At 35.2% G+C, this 13,198-nt stretch overlaps 1 protein-coding gene across 2 annotated transcripts in view; it reads left to right on the top strand.

Moving 5' to 3' along the window:
* The window catches only part of COL5A2 (collagen type V alpha 2 chain), a 361,901-nt gene that overhangs the window by 304,089 nt on the left and 44,614 nt on the right, over positions 1-13,198 (top strand). For both annotated transcript variants that reach the window (XM_061185762.1, XM_061185753.1), the window contains 9 exons: positions 376-453; positions 2,480-2,524; positions 3,520-3,573; positions 3,991-4,044; positions 5,211-5,264; positions 8,178-8,231; positions 9,207-9,260; positions 10,174-10,218; positions 10,606-10,659. In XM_061185762.1, coding sequence (XP_061041745.1) covers positions 376-453; positions 2,480-2,524; positions 3,520-3,573; positions 3,991-4,044; positions 5,211-5,264; positions 8,178-8,231; positions 9,207-9,260; positions 10,174-10,218; positions 10,606-10,659 — 492 coding nt within the window. The remainder of the gene's footprint in view (positions 1-375; positions 454-2,479; positions 2,525-3,519; positions 3,574-3,990; positions 4,045-5,210; positions 5,265-8,177; positions 8,232-9,206; positions 9,261-10,173; positions 10,219-10,605; positions 10,660-13,198) is intronic.

Raw genomic sequence — 13,198 nt, 5'->3', positions numbered from 1 at the left:
TTTTGTTCAGATGCTTGGCGTGCTCTAACCATGGGAGGAAATCAGATAAAGAGATTTGAACCTGAAGTCGATTAGACTGGCTAAATACTTATCAGAATGATCCATGCTTTTATCAAGTATCAGACATTTGGCCCATTGCAGTAGTTATTCTGGAGCAACATAGTAATAAAATACCCCGAGGAAGATTGTTCAATCGAAAACACATACAATGAAAAACAGCTTGAACCTTTTTCCTTGCTTTAAATAAAAAGTTTAAAATGATTCTCAGAAGAGCCATTCTTTAAGAATCCCAGAGAATGTACACTTCTCAGTTTAAAAAGTATGTTGATATATGTCTTTTACTGTGGAAATAATGTCAACACATTGCTTTTACAGCCGTTTTCAGCTCAGATGGCTGGGTTGGATGAAAAGTCTGGACTTGGGAGTCAAGTAGGACTGATGCCTGGCTCTGTGGTAAGTTCAGATTTTACTGATAATCAAAGTACTTTGGAAAAACCATTGTGCAGAGAGGTTTCAGTTGGCTAGTTAAGAAGTGATGTGTGTCTTCTTAAAACATATCCATCCATCCATTCATTCATTCAATTTATTTATCAAACCCTGCTGTGTACCAGTTAAAAGCCCAATGGTTTTCCATTCATAACTGTGCAAAATATGTGTCTACATTAATAAAGGGCTGTCTGTATTTTTCACTTACCATTTGAAGAAAATAAAGAATTTTAAAACATATAACCACCACCACCTCAACAAAAACTGTACTTTTTAAAAATTAAAAAAAACTTTTATGGTATTGTTAGAAAGTTATTTGACAAAATTTTGAAATGAGAAGTTTTACCACTTTACGTTTTTATTATTTCCTATTTATCTTAATACTCTCTGGTTGCCTTATGCCAACAACTCTAAAATTTATGCACTGGGCCATCCCCATTCTCTTTTGAATTTCTTCAGCAGCTAGAAAGATTCCCATTTTCTCTGGGTAAGTATTTTAACCTGGGTATTTGGAGCAGTGCAATTTCATTGAATGAATTAACACTTTTCAAAGCAACTTCTCCATGCTTTTTTGCTCATAACATAATTCAAAGGCATCCCAGATTAATGACATTTCAGACAATGTAAAGTCAGACTGCATAAACACCCCTTCTACCTATCCTTAAGGCCAGCAAGTAACTTAAACATTGTTTGTATATATTTTAAGTCACTTAAACATTGTTTGTTTATATACATTCTAAGTCAGTAGCAGTATGGTTTCATTCAGTGATTAACTTGGGATATTTTTCTAAAATATATGAGTTTTTAACAGTTTGAAGTTGAAATTACATATGTGTTTATTTTTTTTAAATGAAGCTTTTATTTTCTTACTAGCTAAATATCTGATCAATCCAAAACAAAAATTGAAGTTTTTGCCATAAGAACAAACTAGATTTTCATTTAATTGCTTTCACCTTTTAAAGTGTGACATTTTAAAAAATTACATAGACATTTATTAATAATTTTTAAAATTGCATTTTCCTTTTCTTCCTTTGGTTAAGCCTCAGTGTAATCATTTCATGGTTAAATGAGGAAAGCCTGTGTGGATACTTTAAGTGTATGTTGTGAAAGAAAGAAATAACCCAAAAAACTTAGTGCCCCAGATTGTTTTAAACTTACATTTAAAATAATCTAGTCATTATTGTTGATAGTTTCATAAGCCTTTAATTCAACTTGCTCATTTTAAGTTATAAGAGTTAGCTGCTGTGAAGCTGAAGAATTAAATAGACAGTTTGATAACGACTTTATGCTTGCCAAGGTTTTTCTTTGTTGGATGTTCTGCTTTAATAGAACCACCCCTTAAGCAATTAAAGTGTTCTTGTCCCAAAGACATTGGGTGTGTATAGGCACATTCTTTATTTCTTTGTATGACACTGAGGGTGTGTGTAAAATCATCCCAAATGTTGCCCAAGCTTTAATCTTTTTGAATTTAGCTGTATTCCAGGTAAATACAGAAGGACAACGTCATCACCTTTTCACTGTCAGAGCTTTACTTTTCCAGATTCTAAAGCTGATTCAACATTTTTTTTTTTAAAGGATCACCTTATAGACGTCCTGTTTCTAGTTTTTTGTTTGTTTGTTATTGTTTTTTTTTTTAAATTAATTAATTTATTTTTAGCTGTGTTGGGTCTTCGTTTCTGTGCGAGGGCTTTCTCTAGTTGCGGCGAGCGGGGGCCATTCTTCAGTGCGGTGCACGGGCCTCTCACTATCACGGCCTCTCATTGCGGAGCACAGGCTCCAGATGCGCAGGCTCAGTAGTTATGGCTCACGGGCCCAGTTGCTCCGCGGCATGTGGGATCTTCCCAGACCAGGGCTCGAACCCGTGTCCCCTGCATTGGCAGGCAGATTCTCAACCACTGAGCCACCAGGGAAGCCCCACTGATTCAACATTTTTGAAATGTTTCAACTAATTGTCATGAACACTATGCAACTTTTCTTCTCATTTGTTTCTAAGGGTCCTGTTGGCCCAAGGGGACCTCAAGGTTTACAAGGACAGCAGGTAAGTCTTTTTATAATTAAATTATATACTGTAGCAAAAAAAGAAAAATTTATAAATAAGGTCTCTGTGACATGACTGCTTTTGGTTGGCCTTTGAATTGCATATTTTAATGCTCACTGAATGGGATGTATTCAGTTAATTTTCACTCACTTAGAAATATATGCAGTATGTTTTTCATAGATTCTTCATGATGTTAAAGTTTTATTATCTGGTTTCATTATGTTACTGATCTCCAACACAAAGAATTTTTATGTGCCTGTGCTTCTGAAATAACACATCATTATCTCATGTCATGGTGAAAATTCTCATAATTAGTTATGTGCCAACTCTGGAGCTCTGAAATCAGATCATAGGACATCACCATGTGGTATTATTAAAAATAACAGTGAAGATGATCACTCCATCGAATCTTTAAAAAGAATATAATACTGTACTTTCTTTCTATAGCCTATCAAATACCAATAAAATAGTGATGTAGAGCTATTTTAATGTTTGTAGCAATTTGACAGGCAGTAGTAAATGATTTTTTCAAAAGAGAGAAAGAAAAGAATTAGCTCAATCAAAGATACCGTATTTTCATTATCATGTTGTGGACTTTTACTTCAAGCTATTTTATATTATTGCCATTGTGAATGGCAACTGTAGTTGATGAAGAAGAAGGAGAATAGGGAGATAACTACCATTATTGAACACTCACTCTGTGCCAGCACTATTCTAGGTTCTTAACATGCATTAATTATCTGAAGAGCTATAGCAGCCTAATGAAGTAGGCACCATATTATTCTCATTTCACAGATTAGGAAATGAGGTATAGAGAGATTAAGTAACTCACTCAAAGTCACACAGGTGGAGAGTGGTAGAGCCAGCATTTTGAGCAATTGCATTATACTGCAGAAAGTGTAGGATTTAGTATTATGTTTTTCTTTGGTTTGTTTATATAACTTACATATTATACATAAATTATATATAGATATATAATTTATTTTCAATTTTAGGGTGGTACTGGCCCTACAGGACCTCCTGGTGAGCCTGGTGACCCTGGACCAATGGTAAATGTCAAGTAAGCATGTAGACCCAGTTAAATATGGGTCCACCATTACAATGATGTCATGAGTTATTTATATTACTAACTCTTTCCTAATGTGACAAGAAATTCCAGTCCAGTTCAGGAGCCCTCTGTTATGGCCTGTGCTTAAGCTCTACGTTTCTTTTGGCAGAGTATTTAAATTCAGAGGCTTTGAATGTGGTCAGCAGAAAGTGCTAAGATACTTGCATTTGTGAACTTTTTTCCTGTTGAGCACATAATCTGACAGATACAACATAAAATTCAGAATATTAATAAAGTTATTTTCTATGATATTTTTCATTTATTGCAGCCGTATTTTGGATTATATCATTGATGGGTATGGGTAAATATAGGTAAATATTCTTTTTTTTCCTTTTGTGTTGTTTCATTTTGTTATTAGGGTCCACTTGGCACACGTGGACCAGAGGGCCCTCCTGGAAAACCTGGTGAAGATGTAAGCTACCTTTCTTCATTTTGCTTTGAAATTTCGAAAGAGGCTAAGAAGGAGCTACAGTGTTAACATGAATGTTATTCATTGGTTCCCATTTCATTTCCTCCATTTCTAACTGTCATTAAAGTCACTAAAAACTGGAGAAGTCAGAATGGAATTTTACAAAATTTAAAAGTGCTCTTAATTTTGATGGTATTATATTATTAGGTACTATATCCTTGCCTGCATTCTTCCGGTTTTCCATTATGATTTCTCCATGAGATACTAGAATTGTTACAATAGCAACAACCTTTGGTAGTAGAGCTTTTGAAGTGATCTTAAGGAAAAATACATTGCTTTGATCCCAAAACATCATTGTGAGGCCCTCATTAAATGGATTTTTTAAAATGTGTTAGTAAAATAGTGTCAATATTGCTCTCCAGTGCTCAAAATGCTTCATTTTGAGCACTGAAGAAATTTTGAGCATTTGAAGAAATGCTTCATTTCTTTAATTGAATTTTTAATTAAAGTTATGGCTAAACTTCAGATTTTAACATTAAGAACATGTGATCAAAGAACAAAGAACACCCTGTTCTTTGATCAAAGATCAAAGAACAGGATGTAACAACAGATTTGCTTTTCTGGATTCTTTTGTTAGTTGTACCAAAGTTGAGGATAAAATTATGGGTAAACCATCAACGTCTGTGTGACATTAAACCAAGAAAATATTTTCTCTTTGTGTATCATGAGATCTATTTAAGTGGATTACAATGAATTTGGCCATAAAGAAAATATCTCTGGTAGTTCTTAAATTTTTTTTCATCACAAGAAAGAAATGGCACATATCATTGTAAGAAGCACTATTTATTTAATTCAGTGCTACATGTTGATGTAGAATTTCATAGCATGTGTGTGTGTGTAAATTTTGATGTTCATAAAATGGTGAGCTAGGTGAGACCAGTATAATTTATATTTATTTCTTCTTCTGATAAATGAGTGAAATCTCCACAAACTGACTTGCTCTAATGGATTGCCATCAGGAATAGAGCTGTGTTCTTACACTGCTTAGAGCATTGGGCGTGAGCTTTCTAAGTAAGACTTTTTATCTGCAATTGATTTGTCATTTAGTCTCAGGAGAGAACATTTTAATTCCTCTTTGCTTCCCTCTACTTTGCTTTTTTTCCATAAAGGGTGAGCCTGGTAGAAATGGAAAAGCTGGTGAAGTAGGATTTGCAGGATCTCCGGTAAGTTTATACTGATCAATACAACAATGTAAAGACAAACTTCAAAAAATAAAGAACATTTAAAATTAACTCGCAATTCATTGCCTGCGCATGCATTAGGCACTGTCACCAAGATATGTTCTCTTCTGTCATTCTGAAACAGGACGATTTGCCAGGGTGATAGCTAATTCCAATTGCCTGCTTTGCATTGGCACCATATGAATGACCCTCCTAGAGCTAGAAAATTATATCATAACCTAACATGGATTCTTTCCAAAATGAGTATCAAATTTTCATTTAAGTCACCAGCTTGACTTACTTAAATTTCACAACATATCAATCCCATTTATCTTTTAAAGATATTTTTAGTATTTTTAATTTTGTATTATTCATATGTTGAAAACAACTGCTTTAAAGAGTTTATTGATTTGTTTTTTATATCCTAGAACAATAAATTGTGGACAAGATTCCTCTTTGGCTGCTTCCCCAAACCCTGTTGTTGACTGAAATTCTTGATTGATGTTCTGGCCCCTAAAATCTTATGACAAGGTGTACTGATCACCAGCTCTCCTAATACAGCTATTTTCTTCCCGCTTGGCTTACTACAGGGAGAAGTTCCTGGCAACTGGTTCCACCAGAATTCAAGACCTGGGCCACTTGGCCACACTCTGACCCCACCTTTCTTTCTTCACTCATATTACTTTGATAGGCCCTCCCCTAGGATGCACTACACAGGCAATGGGGAAATTTAGAAAATGATAAGCAAGCAAAAATGTTCTAACATTCCTGCTCTTAAACTTTTTCCTTGTCCAAAATCCCCTAAACTGATTTGGCCTCCTACTTATTATATTTCCGATAATATCCTAATGTGTCTACCACCCAATACATCCAACAATACTGAATTATTCTCCCTTTACTTTCTGAAAATTGATGAGGTTCAATGCTAGGATTTTTTTAAACAAATAAATGCTGATCTTTTAAGGGAATTTACAACGCTGTAAGGATTATTTTGTTTCAAACACAAAACCAGTTCCCCAGCTCCCCGCTCTCTCTTTCCTTTCCTCCCCCATCAGCCTGAAAAGTCCATGCAGACAAAGACATGTGGTTTAGTCATTAGCACAGATGTCCACGTGAGCCAATCCAGGCTTGAACCTCCTGCCCTGCTACAGTCTTGCACCTATTCACAGCGTAGACCCTCCACGGGGAGGAAACGTGCCCTGCCAACACGTCACAGATGCACTCTGTGAGTGCAATGCAACAATGTGTGATTGGGGTGTGATGACAGTCTTGGGTCAGCAGAATGAGAAAAATTTTATGAGCACTAGTACATCTGGTTTATTTTCTTGTTATATTAAAGATATGTAATCATATGAGAATTCCCTTGCAGACCACAAAAACTCAAAAGTTAACTAATTATTTGAAATAACATAGCTCAGTAATTCCCCTATAGGCTTAGATGGATGTATACTGAGTTTCTGCTCAGGATGGAGGGGAGACGAATCTCAGTAAAGGGGAGCATTCCAGTGGAAAAACTTAAAGGGAGTTTTTGAAGTGAACGAATTCCTAAGTCAGGCTGTGTAAACAGAAGAATTAGTGGAACTTTATTTTTTCAGAGAGCATGGTTTGATGTGCCCTTACTATGATAACCCCCTAGAAAACACTACAGAAACATTTTCCCTGGAAGAGGTCACAGAGGAATTATTGCTTTGCTTTTATCATACAAATTTCATTTATTGAGTTATTTATTCATTCAATTAACTTTAAGTTAAGTCTATGATAATACAGAACAGAAGGCTTTTGCTTGTTAGATTGTGCTAGTACAAGAGAAGTTCCTTAAGAAAGATTTAGGAAAAGCACTATGAATGTCAAGAAGATGAAAAAGATGATGAATGTTAAACCATTTCTTCATTCAGTTGTTTATTCAATGCTTATTCTTGAATGCCCACTACTAAGGCATAAGGCTAAGTGCCAGGGATATGCAGATTAATAATAATAATTGATAATATTTGATAGCATCAGTCTGTGCTATCAAGGTGCTCAGTCTACTGGTGGCAGTATTAATAGCATTCAGTTCAAAACCTAATTAATGTAGTCAACCAGAATAAGTGAATAATTAAGTCACTGGGTCGTTATCTATTTTAAGAGGGTATGAGGAAAAAGTTTCAAGCATCATTTCAAAATAGTCATGCCGTTTGGATTTTATTTAGTGTTTGATTTCTATTTTTCTTTTATTTGATATGCTTAGGTGAAGGATGCATAGAATTAACAGAAATGAAGAAACTGAGTCAAGGAACCAACCCATTCTCTTCGTATTTCTTGACTTTCTTTTCTGTTGGATATTTCATTTTCTCAGTTTTTTAAACAATCACAAATCCACAAGCTTCTCCTGAACATTTTATTTAAAAAAATTTCTGATCACATTTTAGTATAATCTTTCTAATCATATTCTGCTGCTAATACTTAGAAGTTCAGAAAAAATAAATCATATTGGTTTGCTACACATACATTTATTCTTCTACCACAAATAAAACACGATATAAAGGCGGGAAAACATAGTTTTCCTTAAGTTCTTCGGATTTTTTTTCCTGTACCTTGAGCTACTTGATTCAGACACTGAGCAGGTTGACTCAGGTTTATTTTCTTGTTGTTTATTCTTTATTAATTATAATACAGTGATATAATTTGAAAATTTAAAAATGTCATCAAATCAATACCTGACATTAATCCGTGTCTCTGTGTAAGACATGTTTCCATTTGCCTTGTTAATTTTTGATCACCTAGATGTATTTTGACAGGTAAAAATATACTTCTCCTTTTTTTCCTTAGGTTTGTTAGTGAAAAACTATGTACCAGATATTTTTTGGAAAAAAAAGTGTATTATGCAGTTAATGACTCTGAAATGCCTTATCTGTTTTTTTTTTTTACCCTCAACAGGGAGCTCGAGGATTTCCTGGGGCTCCTGGTCTTCCAGGCCTGAAGGGTCACCGAGTAAGTTCAATCCTCTGTAATCCTTTTAGATACTGTGGCTTATAGAGTAGGGTCTGGGGAGCATTACCTTCAAAATCTTTACAATTCCATTTGTCAATTGCCCTTAACTGGCTGTGGTTGTAGTAGTCATCTGCAGTTACCAAAATCACAATGCTTTTTTTTACATTTCATTTGATTCTATAAACAAATGTATTTTGAGTTCTTACTATGTAATACTGCGAATACTATGAATACTGTGCTATAAAAGAAAAAACAGTGATAAATGAGAAATGTCCATGACTCTCAGCTTCAGGCTAATGAGATTCAGTTAAGAAAACAGGCAATTACTATATAGTGGAATAAATGACACAATACTAAAAAGTGCACTAGATCACAGGGGGTGCCTAGCCAACTCAGCCCAACTCAGACATGGAAGTCTATAGAATGCTTCTCTCTTTATAACTCAGGATAATTAATATGTAACTATTATGTTACATACATATGTAGAAATTACATATCTATCTATCTGAAAGCATGGTTGATATTCACTCAGTGTACATTGACTGGCCTCTGTTTTGAGTGGTTGAGCTTATAATTAGAATGCTTGCTCCTATACTAGTTATTAAATATTTTGAACATCACTCCTGGATATAAACCATATTTTATAACTATATAAATTCTATAATTATTTGTTTTCTCTAAGGCCACCATAGGTTTTTTATTTGTTGCTATAAAATAAATTTCTATGAAGTCACAAAAATTTGAAAGGTGAGAACATTGCACATTGAAAACGTTATTTAAAGAGGGAAACCCTACTTTAATTTTCTTTGAATAGACTTTCAAAAAAGGTTGAGAATTTGGAAACATTTTGAGTAACAACTGTAAATCTGAGATCCGTTTTCATAAGGTACTTTCTGTGAGCTTTTTTTGGTTCTTCTTTTACATTTCTGAGGCTCAAAAAAGCAGTAAAATACAAATTTATATTTTTCTCCTCAGGGACACAAAGGTCTTGAAGGCCCTAAAGGTGAACTTGGAGCAATCGGTTCCAAGGTAATTGTATAGTATCTCAATACAACCCCACTATAGCATTTCTGTTCTGCTTCAAGTCTAAAATTTTTTTCAGGACCACGTTAAATAGTTCTGGATGAAAGAGGAGTATAAAAAATGAATAGTTAAGTAGATAAATTTAATAGATAAATATAATCTTTCATGGATGAGTGGCAATAGATTTAGCAGGGTACACAACATGACTTAATTTTGCCACCAAGAACAGCCACCATGGCACTGGGTTTCTACCAATGTAGGATGGCTGTTATCTTTATATAAAGATGCACTATGAATCTACCCTCTAAAACACATTTACTCTTTTTTCTTCTTTAAAAATATCTGAGAGGTTTAGATGGTTCATTAGTCCCATTATTTAGTACCCTTCTAATTCTAGGGCCTCTTGGCCATCATTTCTTTCCCAAATTTATTTATGCTTCTAGAGGGAAAGAGAACATTCAGGAAGTGCAGATGACTTTTTAGTAGAAAGTATGATGAAATACATATGTGAAAAAGCATTTGGCTTTAAATTTGTCATTTCTAAGCTTCCTATAAGAGATCTTAAAGGAATATTACAGTCAATTTTAGCTTTGTAAAATTTTACTTGACCTAAAGTATTATCAGACATAGACAAATAATTAGTTTTTTAATTCTAATTAATGTGACTAGGTGTGATAGTTCTATCAGTCTTGCTTAAATCCCCAGTTTTATTTTAGACTTATTTCTGTAGAAACTAAATTTCCATTGTATTTTGAGAAAAGGTGTTACAGCAGAATTTTGAGGTCCTTCATTGGAAGTATACCTTTCAAATGCTCACTTTGAAAAATAAACCTTTAAAATAACACACACATGGAACAGAATGATATGAATATCAATTGAAGGTTTCTCATATTGTACTATGATCTCATTTTTGCTTTAGGGTGAAGCTGGCCCTACTGGTCCAATGGGTGCCATGGGTCCAATGGTACGTATCAATTTAATTCTTTGCTTTTTTAGATTATTCTAAGAGAATGTTTAAATGAAAAAAAAAAAAAGACCTAGAGAACATATGTTAGCTGGTGAAATAATCCTTTATTATCAGCTGAAAGGCAAGCACACTATAAGAATTACCCCTTCAAATAGAAAAGGCTTCCTGCGTTACATTGTTTTTCTTATTTGTTGAATGCCCTTATTCTTTTTCAGTACCCAGTGATCAAATCAGGATTATTGTAGATTTAGGCCATTAAAGCTAGGTTAAGTGAAATCTATTTAGGTCAATTATAATGAGTCTTGATTGATTTGAGTAGTGAAATCAAACTACCCTAGAAATTCAAGTAAGATGTTTCAAGAGATGTTTCTCTCTCATCTGCAGGGCCCAAGAGGAATGCCAGGAGAGAGAGGGAGACTTGGGCCACAGGGTGCTCCTGTAAGTATGTGTATTTCAACTCTCTCAAATGCTTTACTGAATATGCGTTTTAAATGAGAATGACATACTGGTTGCCTACTTTGTAATTTTTATACTTTTTATTTTGAAACAAATTTAGGTTTACAAAAAAGTTGCAAAAATAGAAGAGAGTTCCCATGTACCCTTGTACCCTATACCTACCTTCTGTTAAAGTTAACATCTTACATAACCAAAGTACATTTGTTGCCTACTTATTTTAATACAGAATTTAAGAAATAATAAAAACATTTAGCAGCATGGAGAACCATAGACTTTGGAATAGTAATCACATTATAATAACAGGTAATATTTATCAAGCACTTATTATCTGCCAAGCATTCTTCTAAATATCTTTATCTCTTGTTCATCACAATCCTAAAAGGTAAGTAGTATGAATAAACCCTTTTAAAGATTAGAGTCTCCTGATCATCTTCTCTTGATTGATTTTAATTGTACAGATTGAGAAATTCTCTTGCTGTCTGTCCATCTACCTTGAACCTGGAGGGGGGCGTGATTTTGTTCATTCTCATCACAGCTCTCTGAAAGTCAGGCTGTACTTGCTAATATTTCAAACTTGCAGTTCATTATATTTCACCCACTTTTCTTTTGACAATTAAGGACTGCCATCTGGCCTCTGTTATTTTGATATCCTATCATCCCCATTATAATTAAAATTCCCAGGTTTATAGCATCCCCTACTATTATCCCATAGAAGACAACCACCTTAGTGCTTCTCAGTGGTACCAAAGTCAGGGCCTTGATTCAGGAGAAGTGAGACCCTCTCACTAGGCCATTCTTAATCACTTACAGGCAGCGTATCCTCTGGAAATGTAGAGAATATTGTAGAATATAGTCAGCTATTGCCTTATCCAGCCGTACATATTATATCCAATCTACTGTGTTCACTTCTCTGTGCTTTATTCTACCATCTGCCCAGGCAGTTCCAGCATTTCTACTTCACTTAGTGTGTGCCATTGCTATTTCCAAGTTTCTAAGCACTATTGTCCCTGTTAACAACATTTCCCAGGGTCTTTATCAGGGTGTTAAATATGTATTATGGGAGAGTGCTTCCAAATCATTAAAATTCTCCAGCTTTATATCCTGTCCCTCTTGATCCAGTACCTTCAGGACCTAGTCCCATACATTCTTTCTTGGATTCTGCCTCTACATGATGTATAGGACTTATAGATTTTTTGGTGTATAGTCTCTTCACTCTTTTATCAGAAACAGCATTTCCTCAATGCAGTTATTTTGTGACTTGATGCTAGTTGTTGGTCTGGTGGCCGGGGGAGGAGCAGGTGGTGGTGGTGGTGGTGGTGGTGGCATATGTTGTCTGGTAAAGTAGAGGCCTTTGTTTCATCTTTAAGCAAGAGAGAAGTATAAGCTGTTAATGGTGGGAAGGACCACGTCTGTAGGCCCAGAGGCTTCAGGGTATTTGAGATTTCAAAGTTCTTAAGATATCCCAATGCCAAATTTCAAGGTCCCATTCCCTCCAATCAAGGGCCCTGACCATGGCATAGCAGACTTTCCACATTTTAGAATTCAACCTTCTCAAGAGCACTTAAACCTTTATCATAAAGTCCTGGGCTTAATCTTCAACTTTTTCTTCCCTCTGGTTGTAGAAGATGCCAATATTTTTAAATGCTGCTAAGAAGATTTATATTGATGATTAATTACCATCAGCCTTTCAGCATCTTTCTCCAATGGATTCACTTGACAAGACCCATGCAGTTCCATTAACTTTGTAATTGTTACATCCCCTAAACCTTCTCAAATGCCTGAGCTATTGCACCCATAGCCCATTCCCTTACACTTGTACCCTATCTGAGTTCACTACTGGAGACAATATTTACTACTGCATCACTACAGCATGCCAAGAGAAATCCATACCCTATCTATCGCCAGCTGGCCAGGGAGGAATCCAGCTTAAAAACTCCATTTTAGCATAGGCTTTCTTGACTACCTCTGGCACCAATGATATACGGGTCAATTTTCCAAGGAAATGGCATTAAAGCAGACTTGTGTGCAGGAAATTTGTTTTCTGAGTGCTCTCAGAAACTACACCCTATGGGACTTCCCTGGCGGTGCAGTGGTTAAGAATCCGCCTGCCAAGAGGGCAGGCAGAAAAAGCAAGAAGAACTATAATCCTGCAGCCTGTGGAACAAAAACCACATTCACAGAAAGATAGAGAAGATGAAAAGGCAGAGGGCTATGTACCAGATGAAGGAACAAGATAAAACCCCAGAAAAACAACTAAATGAAGTAGAGATAGGCAACCTTCCAGAAAAAGAATTCAGAATAATGATAGTGAAGATGATCCAGGACCTCGGAAGAAGAATGGAGGCAAAGATCGAGAGGATGCAAGAAATGTTTAACAAAGACCTAGAAGAATTAAAGAACAAACAAACAGAGATGAACAATACAATAACTGAAATGAAAACTACACTAGAAGGAATCAATAGCACAATAACTGAGGCAGAAGAACGGATAAGTGACCTGGAAGACAGAATGCTGGAATTCA

Source organism: Eubalaena glacialis, chromosome 1, assembly GCF_028564815.1.
Source record: "Eubalaena glacialis isolate mEubGla1 chromosome 1, mEubGla1.1.hap2.+ XY, whole genome shotgun sequence".
NCBI lineage: Eukaryota > Metazoa > Chordata > Mammalia > Artiodactyla > Balaenidae > Eubalaena > Eubalaena glacialis.
The sequence above is the reverse complement of the archived record's forward strand: the minus strand, read 5'-3'. Positions and strand labels throughout refer to the sequence as shown.